The 19717-nt window shown below is 49.8% G+C and overlaps 1 protein-coding gene across 1 annotated transcript in view; it reads left to right on the top strand.

The window, feature by feature from the left end:
* Positions 1 to 19456, top strand: part of ZSWIM4 (zinc finger SWIM-type containing 4) — a 102826-nt gene extending 83370 nt beyond the window's left edge. Inside the window, 4 exon segments of the mRNA XM_060252672.1 lie at positions 2701 to 2858; positions 4164 to 4327; positions 13970 to 14051; positions 18557 to 19456. Coding sequence (XP_060108655.1) covers positions 2701 to 2858; positions 4164 to 4327; positions 13970 to 14051; positions 18557 to 19437 — 1285 coding nt within the window. The 3' untranslated portion in view covers positions 19438 to 19456.
* Positions 19457 to 19717: the final 261 nt, after the last annotated feature.

Below are 19717 nucleotides of genomic sequence, written 5' to 3'. Positions count from 1 at the left end.
TAGTGTTTGGGCCCCGCTGATGGACCTCCTGGTGGCACCTGGATTTTTTGGCCACTGTATAACATAGAGTGTTGGACTGGATGGGCCACTTACCTGATCCAACATGGCTTCTCTTATGTTCTTATGTCTGGGACAGTGTTACTCTGTCTTCCTGGTGCTGGGGGGGGGGGAGCAATAGTGGGAGGACTTCTAGTGTCCTGGCCCCGCTGATGGACCTCCTGATGGCACCTGGGGGTTTTTGGCCACTATATGACACAAAGTGTTGGAGTGGAAACGATACCGAGATCCAGGTTTGCTTACAAGGAGATTTTAATAAGCAGCAATCAGACTTCTGGTAGAAATAGCAAGCTAAACTCCCATCCGTTGAATCTCATGTACCCACACACACAGCAAAACTTAACCGGGCCTCGAGGCAAGATGCATATTTAAAACTTAAGTGTCTTATACCCTAAATCGGGGGTGGCCAAACTGTGACTCGGGAGCCACACATGACTCCTTCACACATGTTGTGTGGCTCTCAAAGCCCCCACCACTCTACCACCCCATCAGACTTGGAAAAGACATTTAAATTACTCTTTAAGTCACTCTTAAAAGACTCTTTAAATCACTTCACCTACCCAAGCCAGCCAGCAGCTTGAAGAATGCATTTAAAGTTAAAGTTGCTTTTTTCCACCTCTCTCTTCCCCATCTATTTGCTTTCCTTCCTTCCTTGGGGTTGGACTAGATGACCCTGGAGGACCCTTCCAACTCTATGATTCCCTTCCTTCCTTCCTTCCTTCCTTCCTTCCTTCCTTCCTTCCTTCCTTCCTTCCTTCCTTCCTTCCTTCCTTCCTTCCTTCCTTCCTTCCTTCCTTCCTTCCTCCCTCCCTCCCTCCCTCCCTCCCTCCCTCCCTCCCTCCCACCTGCCCGCCTGCCTTGGGGTTGGACTAGATGACCCTGGAGGATTCTTCCAACTCTATGATTCCTTCCTTCCTTCCTCAAACATCTGACATTTATTCTATGTGGCTCTTACATTAAGCAAGTTTGGCCACCTCTGCCCTAAATGCTCACAACTGGTCAAATCATTAATCGAGCTGTCCCAAACATTGATATGAGCCAGGCCACCTGGCACCTGGGGTCTGGAGGTGAGAGAAACCAAAGCAGGCTTGGCAGACTGGTAACCAGCATGTTACCCCCAGCAGGTTGGACAAGAACAAGCGAGTTGAAATTAAATCAAAAGAGTTTCCGCTCAACATTAGGAAGAACTTCCTGACGGTTAGAGCGGTTCCTCAGTGGAACAGGCTTCCTCCTGGGGAGGTGGTGGGCTCTCCTTCCTTGGAGGTTTTTCAACAGAGGCTAGATGGGCATCTGACAGCAATGAAGATCCTGTGAATTGAACTAACCTATTGCACTTTGCTGATTGCTGAAGTGGATTTTATTATGATTTTATTGTGATCTTAATTTAAATTGTTGTACTCCTCTCTGAGCCCCCCAAAGGGGGAAGGGGCGGAATAGAAATACACTAATAATAATAATAATACATTGTTCATTTTGTGTCATCGGTATTGGTCATCTTATAATATTCTCTGCAAATGCATCTTATAAATCAGTAATACAATAATCGTTAGTATCGTTAACGAGCCGAGGTGGTGGTGGCTACAAGCATAGCCAGCTTCAAGAGGGGTTAGATAAAAATATGGAGCAGAGGTCCATCAATGTGTATATGTGTGTGTGTGTGTGTGTGTGTGACACAGAATGTTGGACTGGATGGCCCGTTGGCCTGATCCAACATGGCTTCTCTTATGTTCTTATGTGACACAGAGTGTTGGACTGGATGGGCCACTGGCCTGATCCAACATGGCTTCTCTTAAGTTCTTCTGTGACACAGTGTTGGACAGGATGGGCCATTGGCCTGATCCAACATGGCTTCTCTTATGTTCTTCTGTGACACAGTGTTGGACAGGATGGGCCATTGGCCTGATCCAACATGGCTTCTCTTATGTTCTTATGTGACACAGAGTGTTGGACTGGATGGGCCACTGGCCTGATCCAACATGGCTTCTCTTAAGTTCTTCTGTGACACAGAGTGTTGGACTGGATGGGCCATTGGCCTGATCCAACATGGCTTCTCTTATGTTCTTCTGTGACACAGAGTGTTGGACTGGATGGGCCACTGGCCTGATCCAACATGGCTTCTCTTAAGTTCTTCTGTGACACAGAGTGTTGGACTGGATGGGCCACTGGCCTGATCCAACATGGCTTCTCTTAAGTTCTTCTGTGACACAGAGTGTTGGACTGGATGGGCCACTGGCCTGATCCAACATGGCTTCTCTTAAGTTCTTCTGTGACACAGAGTGTTGGGCTGGATGGGCCACTGGCCTGATCCAACATGGTTTCTCTTAAGTTCTTCTGTGACACAGAGTGTTGGACTGGATGGGCCACTGGCCTGATCCAACATGGCTTCTCTTATGTTCTTATGTGACACAGAGTGTTGGACTGGATGGGCCACTGGCCTGATCCAACATGGCTTCTCTTAAGTTCTTCTGTGACACAGAGTGTTGGGCTGGATGGGCCACTGGCCTGATCCAACATAGCTTCTCTTATGTTCTCTTCCCTTTCCGGAAGCCCTACCCGCCTCCCAGCCGGTGAGATCCCTTCCTGGTTCCCCCCCTTTTCTGAAGGATCTGGGCTGTAACCTGGTCCCTTTCTCCACTCTTGTAGGCTGCCCGTGTTGGAGACTGTGTTGCCGACCAGCGACCTCCTGCACCAGAACCCCCTGGACTCCATGATGGCCAACCGTTTCCCCCGCTGGTTCACTCTGGGCCACCTGGAGACAAGGCAGTGCGAGCTGGCCTCCGCCATGTTGACAGCCGCCAAAGGTCAGGGGCTCCCAGGTTTGGAAAGCTGGTCTCCGGGAGTTCCGTGCCGCTACACGTCCCTTCCGAATGGTGGGGGGTGGGTGGGAGAAACGTGCCCCCGCGTCACATCTGACCCTGTAGGGTTTCAAGGCAAGAGGTGCACCACGCGGGGGGTTTGCCATTGCTTGCCTCCACAGAGGATGTGATCCAGCGACCCTCAATCAGGGACAGAGCCTTTTTGACCCTGGCCCCCTACCTGGTGGAACTCTCTTTCCAGTGAAACCAGGGTCCTGTGGGACCTGAAACGGTTTTTTCAGGGCCTGCAAGACAGTTTACCAGCTATACGATCGGGGATAGCAACAGTTAGAAGAACCGTTCAAGCGGTTCCTCAGTGGAACAGGCTTCCTCCTCGGGAGGTGGTGGGCTCTCCTTCCTTGGAGGTTTCTCAACAGAGGCTAGATGGCCATCTGACAGCGATGAAGATCCTGTGAATGTAGGGGAAGTGTTTGTGAGTTTAGAGCGGTTCCTCAGTGGAACAGGCTTCCTCGGGAGGTGGTGGGCTCTCCTTCCTTGGAGGTTTTTCAATAGAAGCTAGATGGCCCTGACAGCAGTGAGGATCCTGTGAATTTAGGGGGAAGTGTTTGTGAGTTTAGAGCGGTTCCTCAGTGGAACAGGCTTCCTCCTTGGGAGGTGGTGGGCTCTCCTTCCTTGGAGGTTTTTAAGCAGAGGCTAGATGGCCATCTGACAGCGATGAAGATCCTGTGAATTTAGGAGGAGGTGTTTGTGAGTTTAGAGCGGTTCCTCAGTGGAACAGGCTTCCTCGGGAGGTGGTGGGCTCTCCTTCCTTGGAGGTTTTGAAACAGAGGCTAGATGGCCATCTGACAGCAATGAAGATCCTGTGAATTTAAGGGGAGGTGTTTGTAAATTTCCTGCATTGTGCAGGGGGTTGGACTAGATGACCCTGGGAGGTCCCTTCCAACTGTCTGATTCTAGGATCCTGCTTAGCTTCTGAGATCTGATCAGATCAGGCCAGCTTGGGCCATCCAGATCAGGACAAGAGATGTTCAGAGGTGGGTTTGCCCTTGTCTGCCTCTGCGAAGCAACCCTGGACTTCCTGGTGGTCTCCCTTCCAAGACCTAACCATGCCTGACTCTGCTTAGTTCTGAGATCTGATGAGACGGGGCTGGCCTGGGCCGTCCAAGGCCAGACAAGGCCGAACGGAGGCAGGTTTCATTCCTGACAGCGAGGAGGAGGCTGCTGGATCTTGCCTCCCCTCCCCCAGTCCAGAGGAAAGGCCTGACTCTGTGCCCTTCTCCTTTCCTCCAGGTGACCCCAGCTGGCTCCGGATGGTCCTGGGCTCCATCCAGCAGAACATTCACTCCCCAGCCTTGCTCTTCAAGTTGGCACAGGACGCCTGCAAGACGGCCACGCCGGCCAACTCCCCTCCCGACACCACCTTGCTGAACATTTCCCTGGAGCTCGGCCTGCAGGTGAGGACCGCTGTGTGGGAGTTGCGCTGCTCAGTAGGGGTTCTGGCTCAATGGTAGAGCCTCTGCCTGGCACGCAGAAGGGGATGGGAAAGACCTTGACCTGAGACCCTGGCTCAGTGGCGGAGTCTCTGCTTGGCATGCAGAAGGTCCCAGGTTCAATCCCTGACATCTCCAGTTAGAAGGACCAGGCGGGAGGGGATGGGAGGGACCTTGACCTAAGACCCTGGCTCAGTGGCAGAGCCTCTGCTTGGCATGCAGAAGGTCGCAGGTCCAATCCCCGGCATCTCCAGTTAAAAAAACCAGGCAGGAGGGGATGGGAAAGACCTTGACCTGAGACCCTGGCTCAGTGGCAGAGCCTCTGCTTGGCCTGCAGAAGGTCCCAGGTTCAATCCCCGGCATCTCCAGTTAAAAGAACCAGGCAGGAGGGGATGGGAAAGATCTTGACCTGAGACCCTGGCTCAGTGGCAGAGCCTCTGCTTGGCATGCAGAAGGTCAAGTTTCAATCCCCAGCATCTCCAGTTAGAAGGACCAGGCAGGAGGGGATGGGAAAGACCTTGACCTGAGACCCTGGCTCAGTGGCAGAGCCTCTGCTTGGCATGCAGAAGGTCAAGTTTCAATCCCCAGCATCTCCAGTTAGAAGGACCAGGCAGGAGGGGATGGGAAAGACTTTGACCTGAGACCCTGGCTCAGTGGCAGAGCCTCTGCTTGGCATGCAGAAGGTCCCAGGTTCAATCCCCGGCATCTCCAGTTCAAAGGACCAGGCAGGAGGGGATGGGAAAGACCTTGACCTAAGAGCTGTCATTAATGTTGTAGAATATTATGAGAAACATCCAGGAAAGGAAGCGGCCTTATTCTTTGTAGATGCAGAAAAAGCCTTTGATTATTTGATTTGGGACTTCATGTTTGCAGTAATGGAAAAAATAAACTTAGGGGAACATTTTATAAAAGTGACGAAGGCAATATATACGGAACAACAAGCAAAACTGTGTATAAATGCAGATCTTACAAAAGAATTGAAGGTAAGCAAAAGTACAAGGCAAGGATGTCCGTTATCACCATTGTTGTTTATAATGACTTTTGAAATTTTATTACAACAAATGCAAAATGATAAAGAAATAGAAGGATTAAAAATCAGAGGATTCTCTTATAAATATAAAGCTTTCGCAGATGACATTGTGTTCATAGTAGAGAATCCGATTCAAGTGTCACCATTGTTGCTAGCTATGATAAAAGAATATGGAGAGTTAGCAGGACTCTATATAAACAAAGAGAAATCGAATTTTTTATGTAAAAATATGCAACCAAACAGAATAAATAACAGAATTGCAAAATGTGACGGGCTGTGAAGTCACTACTAAAGTTAAATATCTTGGATTGGCAATAACAATGAAAAATATTGATCTGTTCAAAAATAATTATGAAAAATTATGATGTAAGATGGACAAAGATTTGATGAAATGGAGTAGACTTAACTTGTCCTTGCTAGGTAGGATAGCTGCAATTAAGATGAATATCTTGCCAAGAATAATGTATTTGTTCCAAACCATCCCGGTTGTGAAAGATAGCAAACAATTCAATAAATGGCAAAGGAAGATCTCTGATTTTGTATGGGCCGGAAAGAAACCAAGGATTAAGATGAAGATTTTAATAGATGCTAAAGAGAGAGGTGGTCTTCAGCTCCCGGATTTAAGATTGTATCATGATGCATTCTGTTTGACACGGATCAAAGATTGGATAATGCTGTTAGATAAAAAAACCTTTATGGTTAGAAGCTCATGGGAATAAATTCGGCTGGCATGCGTATTTGTGTTATGGGAAGAGTAAAATGGACGGTTTTTTCTCTCACCATTATATCAGAAATAAGTTTATTAAACACTTGGATAAAATATAAGAAATATGGGGACGAGAGAAAACCGCTTTGGATAGTGCCAGCAGAAGTAATAAAAATAACAGCTGAATCTGATGAAGAAAGAGTGATGTCATATAATCAACTGCTCAAGATTAAAGGAGACAAAATTGAATTAAAATCTGCAGAAGAGTTAAACAATAAATATGACTGGTTTCAAATGCAAAAAATTAAAAGCTTGATGGAAAATGATATTAAATCGGATGGAATTAGACGTGAGCAAACAGAACTGGAAAGGGTCCTGCTTGGAGATAATGAAAAATTAATATCGAAAGTATATAAATTATTATTGAAATGGTCTACAGAAGAAGAAGTAGTAAAGTCTCAAATGGTCAAGTGGGCAATCAATGTGAATAGAGAAATACAAATGGATACGTGGGAGCACCTTTGGAAGAACTCGATGAAGATTTCAACCTGTCTGAGTATTTAAGAGAACTGTTTCAAGATGATGTATAGGTGGTATATGACTCCGAAAAAGCTGGCTAGGATGAATAAGAAGATGTTGGATAGATGTTGGAAATGTAGAAAACACGAAGGTTCTTTCTTTCATATGTGGTGGACTTGTGAAAAAGCGAAAGAGTATTGGAAGATGATACAACAAGAAATCTCCGAAATTTTGGGTTATGACTTCAAGAAAACTGCAGAGACTTTTTTGCTTGGATTACAATTAGAAAAATTTCCAAAGGAAGATAGGACTTTAATTTGGTACTTGCTCTCAGCTGCTAAGACATTGTATGCGCAGCTGTGGAAACGGGGAAATACCAGAGAAATGGGACTGGATTGTGAAAGTTTTATCGTGGAGTGAGATGGACAAATTAACTAAAACTTTAAAAGACTATGATCTAGATATATTCAAAAAGTAGTGGAAGAAATTTAAAAGATATATGGAGAAAGAATGGAATATAAAAAGTCATTGGGCAATTTTTTAGTAGTAATGAGAGAAGAAAAATATTGAACTTTGATTGGTTAGTGGTACCTTTAAAATTGAATTTAAATTTATAACTTCGGGGAAGTCAAATATTGGAGGGAAGGGGGGGTTGAAATACCATATGGGTTAGTATAGAGAAGAGACAATTAACTACTGTAACCATATGTTATTAATAAATTGTTAAAACACAAAGGGAAAGACCTTGACCTGAGGCCCTGGCTCAGTGGCAGAGCCTCTGCTTGGCATGCAGAAGGCCCCAGGTTCAATCTCTGGTATCTCCAGTTAGAAATGACCAGGCAGGAAGTGATGGGAAAGACCCTGACCTGAGACCCTGGCTCAGTGGCAGAGCCTCTGCTTGGCATGCAGAAGATCCCAGGTTCATTCCCCGGCATCTCCAGCTGAAAGGACCAGGCAGGAGGTGATGGGAAAGACCCTGACCTGAGACCCTGGCTCAGTGGCAGAGCCTCTGCTTGTCATGCAGAAGGTCCAGTTTCAATCCCCGGCATCTCCAGTTGAAAGGACCAGGCAGAAGGTGATGGGAAAGACCTTGACCTGAGACCCTGGCTCAGTGGCAGAGCCTCTGCTTGGCATGCAGAAGGTCCAGTTTCAATCTCCAGCATCTCCAGCTAAAGGAATCAGGAGGCAGGGGATGAGAAAGACCTCTGCCTGAGACCCTGGAAAGCAGCTTCCAGTCTGAGTAGACAACATTAACTTTTGTGGACTAAGGCTTGATTCAGTTGAAGGCAGCTTCCTGTATTCATTGCTCTGTGGAGGGCCAGCAGTAATGCTGACCGTCTGTGCCTCTGGTTTTATCTGGCGGGGTGTCCTAAAGCAGAATAGCCACCTATTCTCTGGCTCGTTCAGGCTGCAGTAGTCCTAGGGGAACTTCAAGGCTTGGTTTGAATGTATGCTGAAGAGGCAACAGGCCTTTCCCTCTACTCACACAGCATCCGGGGCAGCCATCCGGTTTAAATGAGACGCCAAGCAAGCTTTCCCTCCTTGCTGCCATTAGGCTTAAGTGGATTCCTGTGATAGTGACCTTTTTGCCCATTGACGTAGAACAGCGAGATTTGAGTCGAGTAACGCCGCAGAAACTGTTAAGAACATAAGAGAAGCCATGTTGGATCAGGCCAATGGCTCATCCAGTCCAACACTCTGTGTCACACAGTGGCTAAAACCCCCAGGTGCCATCAGAAGGTTCATCAGTGGGGCCAGGACACCAGAAGCCCTCCCACTGTGCCCCCTCCCAAGCACAAAGAATACGGAGCATCACTGCCTCAGACATAAGAGAACATAAGAGAAGCCATGTTGGATCAGGCCAGTGGCCCATCCAGTCCAGCACTCTGTGTCACACAATGGCCAACCCCCCCCCCAAGTGCTATCAGGAAGTCCATCACTGGGGCCAGGACACTAGAAGCCCTCCCACTTTCCCCTCCCCCAAGCACCAAGAATAGAACATCACTGCCCCAGACATAAGAGAAGCAATGTTGGATCAGGCCAATGGCCCATCCAGTCCAGCACTCTGTGTCACACAGTGGCCAAAAAACCAGGTGCCATCAGGACATAAGAACATAAGAGAAGCCATGTTGGATCAGGCCAATGGCCCAACCAGTGCAACACTCTGTGTCACATAGTGGCCAAAAAAACCCCCAAGTGCCATTCAGAGGTCCACCAGTGGGACTAGAAGCCCTCCAACTGTGCCCCCCCCCAAGCACCAAGAATACAAAGCATCACTGCCCCAGACAGAGAGTTTCAACACTACGCTGTGGCTAATAGCCACCGATGGACCTCTGCTCCATATTTTTATCCAATCCCCTCTTGAAGCTGGCTGTACTTGTAGCCGCCACCACCTTCCATGTCAGTGAATTCCACGTGTTAATCACCTTTTGAGTGAAGAAGGACTTCCTTTTATCCTTCCCTTTATTTTGGAAGCGAAGGGCCTTGCGTTCTCCCCTGTCTCAGACTTGAGAGATGGCACCAAAGGGTTTAGCCCAGGTGGAGAGGTGAGGACACACAGAGCCTCCTTTCCTTCCTGCCATCAGATCCTTCCCTTTGATGCAGAATGCCACACTTAGGGGTGCAGTTTCCTGTTTTTCTGCTCTCACGCTTCCCCTGTCTCGCACGCACACGAAGCTAAGGTGCACGACCTCTCCCATCTCGCACCGTCTTGCAGCGTGGAGTGCGAGAGATGGCAGCCAGCGACACCATCTAGTTAGCAAGAACGGGTGATCCGTCCCCATCTCTGAACATGCACTCTCCTGCGTGTCTTTCCTTTCATGAAAGTTACTTATTCGTTTTCCATCCGAACGACGACTCCATCGGACTTTGCACATCTGTTGCCACACCTCGCCCCGGCTCTGCTGCGTTAAAGCCTTGATCCCTGCTACTTTTACATGGTTTTCAGGCAGTACCGAGTCCAGAGAATCCAACAGAAAATGGCTAAATGTTGCGGGCATGACGTTTTGAGGGTCAAAGTGCCCTTCTTTAGAAGATCTTGTTAGTCAAACAATGCCCCTGTATAAATTGATGGGCAACTAGAATGATGAAAGGTTTGGAACACTTTCCCTATGAAGAAAGGTTGAAACGCTTGGGGCTCTTTAGCTTGGAGAAACGTCGACTGCGGGATGACATGATAGAGGTTTACAAGATGATGCATGGGATGGAGAAAGTAGAGAAAGAAGTACTTTTCTCCCTTTCTCACAATACAAGAACTCGTGGGCATTCCATGAAATTGCTGAGCAGTTGGGTTAGAACGGATAAAAGGTAGTCCTTCTTCACCCAAAGGGTGATTAACACGTGGAATTCACTGCCACAGGAGGTGGTGGTGGCTACAAGCATAGCCAGTTTCAAGAGGGGATTGGATAAAAATATGGAGCAGAGGTCCATCAGTGGCTATTAGCCACAATATGTATGTATATATATATATGTGTGTGTGTGTGTGTGTGTGTGTATGTATAATTTTTTTTTGTCCACTGTATGACACAGAGTGTTGGACTGGATGGGCCACTGGCCTGATCCAACATGGCTTCTCTTATGTTCTTATGTGACACAGAGTGTTGGACTGGATGGGCCATTGGCCTCATCCAACATGGCTTCTCTTATGTTCTTATGTGACACAGAGTGTTGGACTGGATGGGTCACTGGCCTGATCCAACATGGCTTCTCTTATGTTCTTATGTGACACAGAGTGTTGGACTGGATGGGTCACTGGCCTGATCCAACATGGCTTCTCTTATGTTCTTATGTGACACAGAGTGTTGGACTGGATGGGCCATTGGCCTCATCCAACATGGCTTCTCTTATGTTCTTATGTGACACGGAGTGTTGGACTGGATGGGTCACTGGCCTGATCCAACATGGCTTCTCTTATGTTCTTATGTGACACAGAGTGTTGGACTGGATGGGTCACTGGCCTGATCCAACATGGCTTCTCTTATGTTCTTATGTGACACAGAGTGTTGGACTGGATGGGCCATTGGCCTCATCCAACATGGCTTCTCTTATGTTCTTATGATGGTGCAGCCTCATTTGGAATACTGTGTACAATTCTGGTCACCGCACCTCAAAAAAGATACTATAGCATTGGAAAAAGTGCAGAAAAGGGCAACTTGAATGATTAAAGGGTTGGAACACTTTCGCTATGAAGAAAGGTTAAAAAGCTTGGGGCTCTTGAGCTTGGAGAAACGTCGACTGACAGGGTGACATGAGAGAGGTTTACAAGATGATGCATGGGATGGAGAAAGTAGAGAAAGAAGTCCTTTTCTCCCTTTCTCACAATGCAAGAACTCGTGGGCACTCCATGAAATTGCTGAGCAGTCGGGTTAGAACGGAGAAAAGGAAGTCCTTCTTCACCCAAAGGGGGATTAATCCTTGGAGGATTATTAATGCTGGCATCTCCGTTGGAAAAGGTTCCTCACCCATTCCGGAAAATGGACGCGTGAGCGCTACAAGCGCTTTTTCGCTTTCAAGTTTGGAGATCTTCTTCCAGGAGCACCTGGGCGCTCTTGAGTTTGGAAGCGGACTGTTGTGGATTTTAATGAAAAGCTTACGGGACTTTGGCAGTGAATTGAAAAATTTCTCGTTGTGCTTTTGTATAAATTTCCTTATAAGATGTTTTAGGAGGTTTGTTTAAATTACATGCATGGCGTTTGTGGACCAATCACGGTGTTGTATGGTTGCTGTTCTGCTGGAATCCAGCCGATGATGCTCCAGGATTGTGGCCTCAGCAGCTGCCTTCACAACAGCTGGGGTGGGGTAGAGACCTGCAGGGTGCAGCTCCTGGGACGGATTGGGATCCAATGGGCATTTGGGCTGCCTCGAATAATATCCATCTCCCGTTGTTTTGGGAGAGCCAGTTTGGTGTAGTGGTTAAGTGTGCGGACTCTTATCTGGGAGAACCAGGTTTGATTCCCCACTCCTCCACTTGCACCTGCTGGAATGGCCTTGGGTCAGCCATAGCTCTGGCAGAGGTTGTCCTTGAAAGGTCAGCCCTCTCAGCCCCACCCACCTCACAGGGTGTCTGTTGTGGGGGAGGAAGGTAAAGGAGATTGTGAGCCGCTCTGAGACTCTTCGGAGTGGAGGGCGGGATATAAATCCAATATCATCTTCTTCTTCTTCCATCTAGTCCAGCATTTTTCCTCACACAGTGGCCAACCAGTTCCTCTGGAGGGCCAACAACAGGGCAGAGAGGCCGAGGCCTTCCCCTGAGAAGAACATCAGAAGAGCCCTGCTGGGTCAGACCAGGGAGGGTCCATCTAGTCCAGCCTCCAGTCTCACACAGTGGCCAACCAGTTCCTCTGGAGGGCCAACAACAGGGCAGAGGCCGAGGCCTTCCCCTGAGAAGAACCTCAGAAGAGGCCTGCTGGATTAGACCAGTGAGGGTCCATCTAGTCCAGTCTCACAAAGAAGCCAACCAATTGCTTTAGACAGCCAACAACAAGGCAGAGAGGCCAAGGCCTTCCGTTGATGTTGCCTCCTGGCTCTGGGATTCAGAGAATTAGTGCCTCTGAATGTGGAGGAGTTGCCCTTGAAAGAGCCAGTGTTGATGTAGTGGTTAAGTGCCAGGACTCTTATCTTTGAGAACCGGGTTTGATTCCCCACTCCTCAACTTGCTCCTGCTGGAATGGCCTTGGGTCAGCCAGAGCTCTCTTATCTGGGAGAACCGGGTTTGATTCCCCACTCCTCAACTTGCTCCTGCTGGAATGGCCTTGGGTCAGCCAGAGCTCTCTTATCTGGGAGAACCAGGTTTGATTCCCCACTCCTCAACTTGCTCCTGCTGGAATGGCCTTGGGTCAGCCAGAGCTCTCTTATCTGGGAGAACCAGGTTTGATTCTCCGCTCCTCCACTTGCAGCTGCTGGAATGGCCTTGGGTCAGCCAGAGCTCTCTTATCTGGGAGAACCAGGTTTGATTCTTCACTCCTCCACTTGCACCTGTTGGAATGGCCTTGGGTTAGCCAGAGCTCTCTTATCTGGGAGAACCGGGTTGGATTCTCCACTCCTCCACTTGCAGCTGCTGGAATGGCCTTGGGTCAGCCAGAGCTCTCTTATCTGGGAGAACCAGGTTTGATTCTCCACTCCTCCACTTGCAGCTGCTGGAATGGCCTTGGGTCAGCCAGAGCTCTCTTATCTGGGAGAACCGGGTTGGATTCCCCACTCCTCCACTTGCAGCTGCTGAAATGGCCTTGGGTCAGCCAGAGCTCTCTTATCTGGGAGAACTGGGTTTGATTCTCCAGTCCTCCACTTGCACCTGCTGGAATGGCCTTGAGTCAGCCAGAGCTCTCTTATCTGGGAGAACCGGGTTTGATTCCCCACTCCTCCACTTGCAGCTGCTGGAATGGCCTTGGCTCAGCCAGAGCTCTCTTATCTTTGAGAACCGGGTTTGATTCCCCACTCCTCAACTTGCTCCTGCTGGAATGGCCTTGGGTCAGCCAGAGCTCTCTTATCTGGGAGAACCGGGTTTGATTCCCCACTCCTCCACTTGCACCTGCTGAAATGGCCTTGGGTCAGCCAGAGCTCTCTTATCTGGGAGAACCAGGTTTGATTCTCCGCTCCTCCACTTGCAGCTGCTGGAATGGCCTTGGGTCAGCCAGAGCTCTCTTATCTGGGAGAACCAGGTTTGATTCTTCACTCCTCCACTTGCACCTGTTGGAATGGCCTTGGGTTAGCCAGAGCTCTCTTATCTGGGAGAACCGGGTTGGATTCTCCACTCCTCCACTTGCAGCTGCTGGAATGGCCTTGGGTCAGCCAGAGCTCTCTTATCTGGGAGAACCAGGTTTGATTCTCCACTCCTCCACTTGCAGCTGCTGGAATGGCCTTGGGTCAGCCAGAGCTCTCTTATCTGGGAGAACCGGGTTGGATTCCCCACTCCTCCACTTGCAGCTGCTGAAATGGCCTTGGGTCAGCCAGAGCTCTCTTATCTGGGAGAACTGGGTTTGATTCTCCAGTCCTCCACTTGCACCTGCTGGAATGGCCTTGAGTCAGCCAGAGCTCTCTTATCTGGGAGAACCGGGTTTGATTCCCCACTCCTGCACTTGCAGCTGCTGAGATGGCCTTGGGTCAGCCATAGCTCTCTTATCTGGGAGAACCGGGTTGGATTCCCCACTCCTCCACTTGCACCTGCCTTGGGTCAGTCATAACTCTGGCAGAGGTTGTACTTAAAAGGGCAGCTGCTGTAAGAGCTCTCTCAGCCCCACCCGCCTCACAGGGCGTCTGTTGTTTTGGAGGAAGGTAAAGGGGATTGTGAGCCGCTCTGAGATTCGGAGTGAAGGCTGGGATATAAATCCAATATCTTCTTCTTCTTCTCTTGCAGGTGATGCGAATGACGCTCAACACGATGACCTGGCGACGCAGGGAGATGGTTCGCTGGCTGGTCAGCTGCGCCACGGAGATCGGTGAGTGGGCACCGGTGCCCGTCCGGGGCTGACAGCTGCAGCAAAAAGCCTGTTAGCCCCCACCCCCAACTTATATTTCTTTATTGAAATCCACTCAGCTATACAGTTATAGATCTATAGATCAGGGAAACAAAAAGACCATCTAATCCGATTATTGCCAGGCAGGTGATAAATAATAAATGAACTAAACAAAACTGTTGGCATTTAGAAAAATATAAAATTAGCATCGTATGGATTAGTTAGAAGAATGACATTATCTGTGAGATACTCAACTACCAGGAACCAGAGAGCCTGAAATTATTCCCTCAAAATCTGGACGCAGTGTCTGTGCTGTAGCAGTCTTGAGTATGCTGTTCAGGCGTGTGCCTGTAAGTTGCAGACTTACTTTTGATTGATTGACATTCATTACAGAAATCTCCTGGCCAGTGCTTTGAGCCTAAGACTCAGAAGAAAACATGAAATGACTGGGCATCACGAGCTTTTGTACATGAGTTGCTTCATGTGCTGGTCAGCAAGTGAAGGAAACAGAGGCTTTGCTCTGTAGCTCCTGTGCGATTGAGCAAGCCTGGCAAAGCAAGCGGTGAGGCAGAAGGAAGCAAGAGAGAGGGAGAAGGAAGCAGATGACAGTGAGTTGCTCGCTGGCCTGATAGGAGCTCTCCAGGCACCTGATTCAGCCATGAGGCTGTACGTTTGACACCCCTGCTCTAGAAGCTAAGCAGGCTCAGACATAGCTAGTATTTGGATGGGAGATCACCAAGGAACTCCAGGGTCGCTACGCAGAGGCAGGCAAGGGCAAAAACCAGTTCTGTGTGTGTCTTGCCCTTGACCTGGACAGGGCCTGTTTTTTGAGGTAGAGGCATCAAATTTGGATCAAAGCTGCTGGTGTCTCTCCTCAACCCCCCCGCTCCCAAGTTTCAAAAAGATTGGACCAGGAGGTCCAATTCTGTGGGTCGCAGAAGGAGGTGTTTCCCCATCCTCCACTGTTTCCAGTGGAGGGGAAAATGCTTGTGAGCTGGAAGGTTGAAGGAGCTGGGCATGTTTAGCCTGGAGAGGTGGCAGCTGAGAGGTGATACGATCCCCATCTTCAAGGACTTGAAGGGCTGTGATATAGAGGATGGTGTGGAATTGTTTTCTGTGGCCCCAGAAGGTAGGACCAGAACCAAAGGGTTGAAATTAAATCAAGAGAGTTTCCGGCTCAACATGAGGAAGAACTTCCTGACTGTATAGAGAGCGATTCCTCAGTGCAACAGGCTTCCTCCTCAGGAGGTGGTGGGCTCTCCTTCCTTGGAGGGTTTTCAACAGAGGCTAGATGGCCATCTGACAGCGATGAAGATCCTGTGGTGAGGGGTCTGGAGACCAAGTTCTATGAGGAAAGGCTGAAGGAGCTGGGGATGTTTAGCCTGGAGAGGAGGCGGCTGAGAGGTGATAGGATCACCATCTTCAAGTCCTTGAAGGGCTGTCCTATAGAGGGTGGGGTGGAATTGTTTTCTGTGGCCCCGGAAGGTAGGACCAGAACATGAGGAAGAACTTCCTGACCGTTAGAGCGATTCCTCAGTGGAACAGGCTTCCTGCTTAGGAGGTGGTGGAGTCTCCTTCCTTGGAGATTTTTCATCAGAGGCTAGATGGCCATCTGACAGCCATGAAGAGCCTGTGAATTTAGGGGGAGGTGTTTGTGAGTTTAGAGCAGTTCCTCAGTGGAACAGGCTTCCTCCTTGGGAGGTGGTGGGCTCTCCTTCCTTGGAGGTTTTTCAACAGAGGCTAGATGGCCATCTGACAGCGATGAAGATCCTGTGAATTTAAGGGGAGGTGTTTGTGAGTTTAGAGCAGTTCCTCAGTGGAACAGGCTTCCTCAGGAGGTGGTGGGCTCTCCTTCCTTGGAGATTTTTCAACAGAAGCTAGATGGCCATCTGACAGCCATGAAGATCCTGTGAATTTAGGGGGCGGTGTTTGTGAGTTTAGAGCAGTTCCTCAGTGAAACAGGCTTCCTCAGGAGGTGGTGGGCTCTCCTTCCTTGGAGATTTTTCAACAGAAGCTAGATGGCCATCTGACAGCCATGAAGATCCTGTGAATTTAGGGGGAGGTGTTTGTGAGTTTAGAGCAGTTCCTCAGTGGAACAGGCTTCCTCCTCGGGAGGTGGTGGGCTCTCCTTCCTTGGAGGTTTTTCAACAGAGGCTAGATGGCCATCTGACAGCCATGAAGATCCTGTGAATTTAGGGGGAGGCTTTTGTGAGTTTCCTTCAGGGGGTTGGACTAGATGACCCTGGAGGTCGCTTCCAGCTCTATGTTTCTATGTGCTGACTACAATGGGGCTGCTTAACTCTCCCTCCAGCACCAATTCCCCAATTAGAAATGCTCCCCTTCCCAAGTTTGCTACCATAGTCGGGGTGGGGGTGGAATTGAGACCTGTATTTTTGAAGCATTTATTGAGCCGGGGCTGAAACTGGCATCAGGGACCAAGATGAGAAATGGGCCTTCGCAGCTGCTTGTCAGTTTAAAAAAAAAGTCTAGCCAGTTTCAACATTGGGTTTCCCCCCCAAGTTCCTTTCTGTTCCCTCTCATTCAAGAAACTAACATTAAAATGCAGGATTCTAGGATTCATGGAATCATAGAGTTGGAAGGGACCTCCAGGATCGTCTAGTCCAACCCCCTGCACAATGCAGGAAACTCACAAATACCTCCCCCTAAATTCACAGGATTCTCATTGCTGTCAGATGGCCATCCAGCCTCTCTTGAAAAATCTCCAAGGAAGGAGAGCCCTACCCCCCCCTCCCAGAGGAAGCTTGTTCCACTGAGGAACCACTCGAAACTCACAAACGCCTCCCCCTAAATTCACAGGCTGTTCATTGCTGTAGATGGCCATCTAGCCTCTGTTGAAAAACCTCCAAGGAAGGAGAGCCCACCAGCTCCTGAGGAGGAAGCCTGTTCCACTGACGAATTGCTCTAACGGTCAGAAAGTTCTTTCTGATGTTGAGTCGGAAACTCTTTTGATTTAATTTCAACCCATTGGTTCTGGTCCTACCTTCTGGGGCCACAGAAAACAATTCCACACCATCCTCTAGATGACAGCCCTTCAAGTCCTTGAAGATGGAGATCCTATCACCTCTCAGCCGCCTCCTCTCCAGGCTAAACATCCCCAGCTCCTTCAACCTTTCCTCATAGGACTTGGTCTCCAGACCCCTCACCATCTTCGTCGCCCTCCTCTGGACCCGTTCCAGCTTGTCTATATCCTTCTTAAAATGTGGTGCCCAAAACTGAACACAAGACTCCAGGTCAGGGCTAACCCGAGCAGAGTAAAGCGATACCATCACATCACGTGATCTGGACTCTTATTCATTTTATTTTATTTATTTCATATACACCTCACTTTTCTATTCAAGGGGGACTCACAGCAGTTTACAGTTTTCCTCTATACACACACACACATATATATCCAAGGGGGACTCACAGCAGTTTACACAGTTTTCCTCTATACGCACACACACACACACACACACACACACACATATATATCCAAGGGGGACTCACAGCAGTTTACACAGTTTTCCTCTACACACACACACACACACACACACACATATATATCCAAGGGGGACTCACAGCAGTTTACACAGTTTTCCTCTACACACACACACACACACACACACACACACACACACACATATATATCCAAGGGGGACTCACAGCAGTTTACACAGTTTTCCTCTACACACACACACACACACACATATATATATATATATATCCAAGGGGGACTCACAGCAGTTTACCTCCACACACACACACACACATATATATCCAAGGGGGACTCACAGCAGTTTACACAGTTTTCCTCTACACACACACACACACACATATATATATATATCTCCAAGTTTACCTCCACACACACACACATACATATATCCAAGGGGGACTCACAGCAGTTTACAGTTTTCCTCTATACACACACACACACACACACACACACATATATCCAAGGGGGACTCACAGCAGTTTACACAATTTTCCTCTACACACACACACACATACATATATCCAAGGGGAACTCACAGCAGTTTACACAGTTTTCCTCTGTACGCACACACACACACACACACACACACACATATATATCCAAGGGGGACTCACAGCAGTTTACACAGTTTTCCTCTACACACCCACATATATATATACTGTGGCTAATAGCCACTGATGGACCTCTGCTCCTTCTTAAAATGTGGTGCCCAAAACTGGACACAATATACCAGGTGAGGTCATACCAGAGCAGAGTAAAGCAACACCATCACATCATGTGATCTGGACACTAGACTCCTGTTGATACAGCCCAAAACGCCCAGATTCAACTCCAGGATTCTATGATTCTATAAGCTAAAACCCCTTAGCAGTCAGCTAAGGTTTTGTGCTCCAGCCAGCGTGTACCCCGCTACTGCGCAGGGACAACCCACCCGCTCCCCCCCCCCCGGTTATTTCCTGCGTTGACTTCTCTTCGCCTCTCTGCTGCCCAGGGATCCAAGCGCTGATGAACATCATGCAGAACTGGTACACCCTCTTCACCCCCATCGAAGCCACCACCATTGTGGCCGTGACGGGCACCACGCACGCCACCCTGCTGAGGCTGAGCCTGAGCGCGGGGCAGCGGGACGAGCTGTGCGGCTGCGCCCGGACGCTGGCCCTGCAGTGCGCCATGAAGGACCCCCAGAACTGCGCCCTGCCGGCCCTGACCCTCTGCGAAAAGAACCACGCTGCCTTCGAGGCCGCCTACCAGATCGTGCTGGACTCGGCGGCTTCCGCCGGCATGGGCCACTCTCACCTCTTCACCGTGGCCCGCTACATGGAGCACCGGGGGCTGCCCCTGCGGGCCTACAAGCTGGCCACCTTGGCCTTCTCCCACCTCAGCATCGCCTTCAACCAGGACTCGCACCCGGCCCTCAACGACGTTCTGTGGGCCTGCTCCCTCAGCCAGTCGCTGGGCAAGAACGAGCTGGCCGCCATCGTCCCGCTGGTCATCAAGAGCGTGCAGTGTGCCCCCATGCTCTCCGACATCTTGCACCGCTGGAGCCTGCCGCCCCCGGGCCTGGCCTCGCTGGGCGGGGGGCGCCGGGGGGCGAGCGGGGCCGGGGGGAAGCTCTTCGCGATGGACAAGGCTCCCCTCTGCCAGCTCCTGGAGGCCGCCATGGCCACCTACGTCAGCACCACCCACCTGCGCCTCACCCACATCAGCCCCCGGCACTACGGCGAGTTCATCGAGTTCCTGGGGAAAGCACGCGAGACCTTCCTGCTGGCCCCCGACGGGCACCTGCGCTTCGGCCAGTTCCTCGACAACCTCAAACAGACCTACAAGGGGAAGAAGAAGCTGATGCTGCTGGTGCGGGAACGCTTTGGTTAGGGGGCGGGGGTGCTCCGGGGAGGGGGAGCCCTTCCGCCGAAGAGGGAGGCAGACGGATCGGCTCTGTCTTTGAGCAGAAGCACTTTGGCTCGGCGGGGCTGGGAGGAAAGGTTGGGTATTCCTGGGGGGCAGAGGTGTCCTGGCTTTGGAAGGCCTTTGGGCGGGGGCGGGCGAGCAGGAAGGTCGCTCCCCGACCGTCAGCGGAGGTGCACTGAGTCTGCAGAAGCCAACGGAGGTATTTGCACTTCCGTTGGGGAGGGAGGGCGTTTCCGTAGCACCC

Source organism: Heteronotia binoei, chromosome 13 (genome assembly GCF_032191835.1).
Source record: "Heteronotia binoei isolate CCM8104 ecotype False Entrance Well chromosome 13, APGP_CSIRO_Hbin_v1, whole genome shotgun sequence".
In the NCBI taxonomy this organism is placed as follows: Eukaryota; Metazoa; Chordata; class Lepidosauria; order Squamata; family Gekkonidae; genus Heteronotia; species Heteronotia binoei.
The sequence above is the reverse complement of the archived record's forward strand: the minus strand, read 5'-3'. Positions and strand labels throughout refer to the sequence as shown.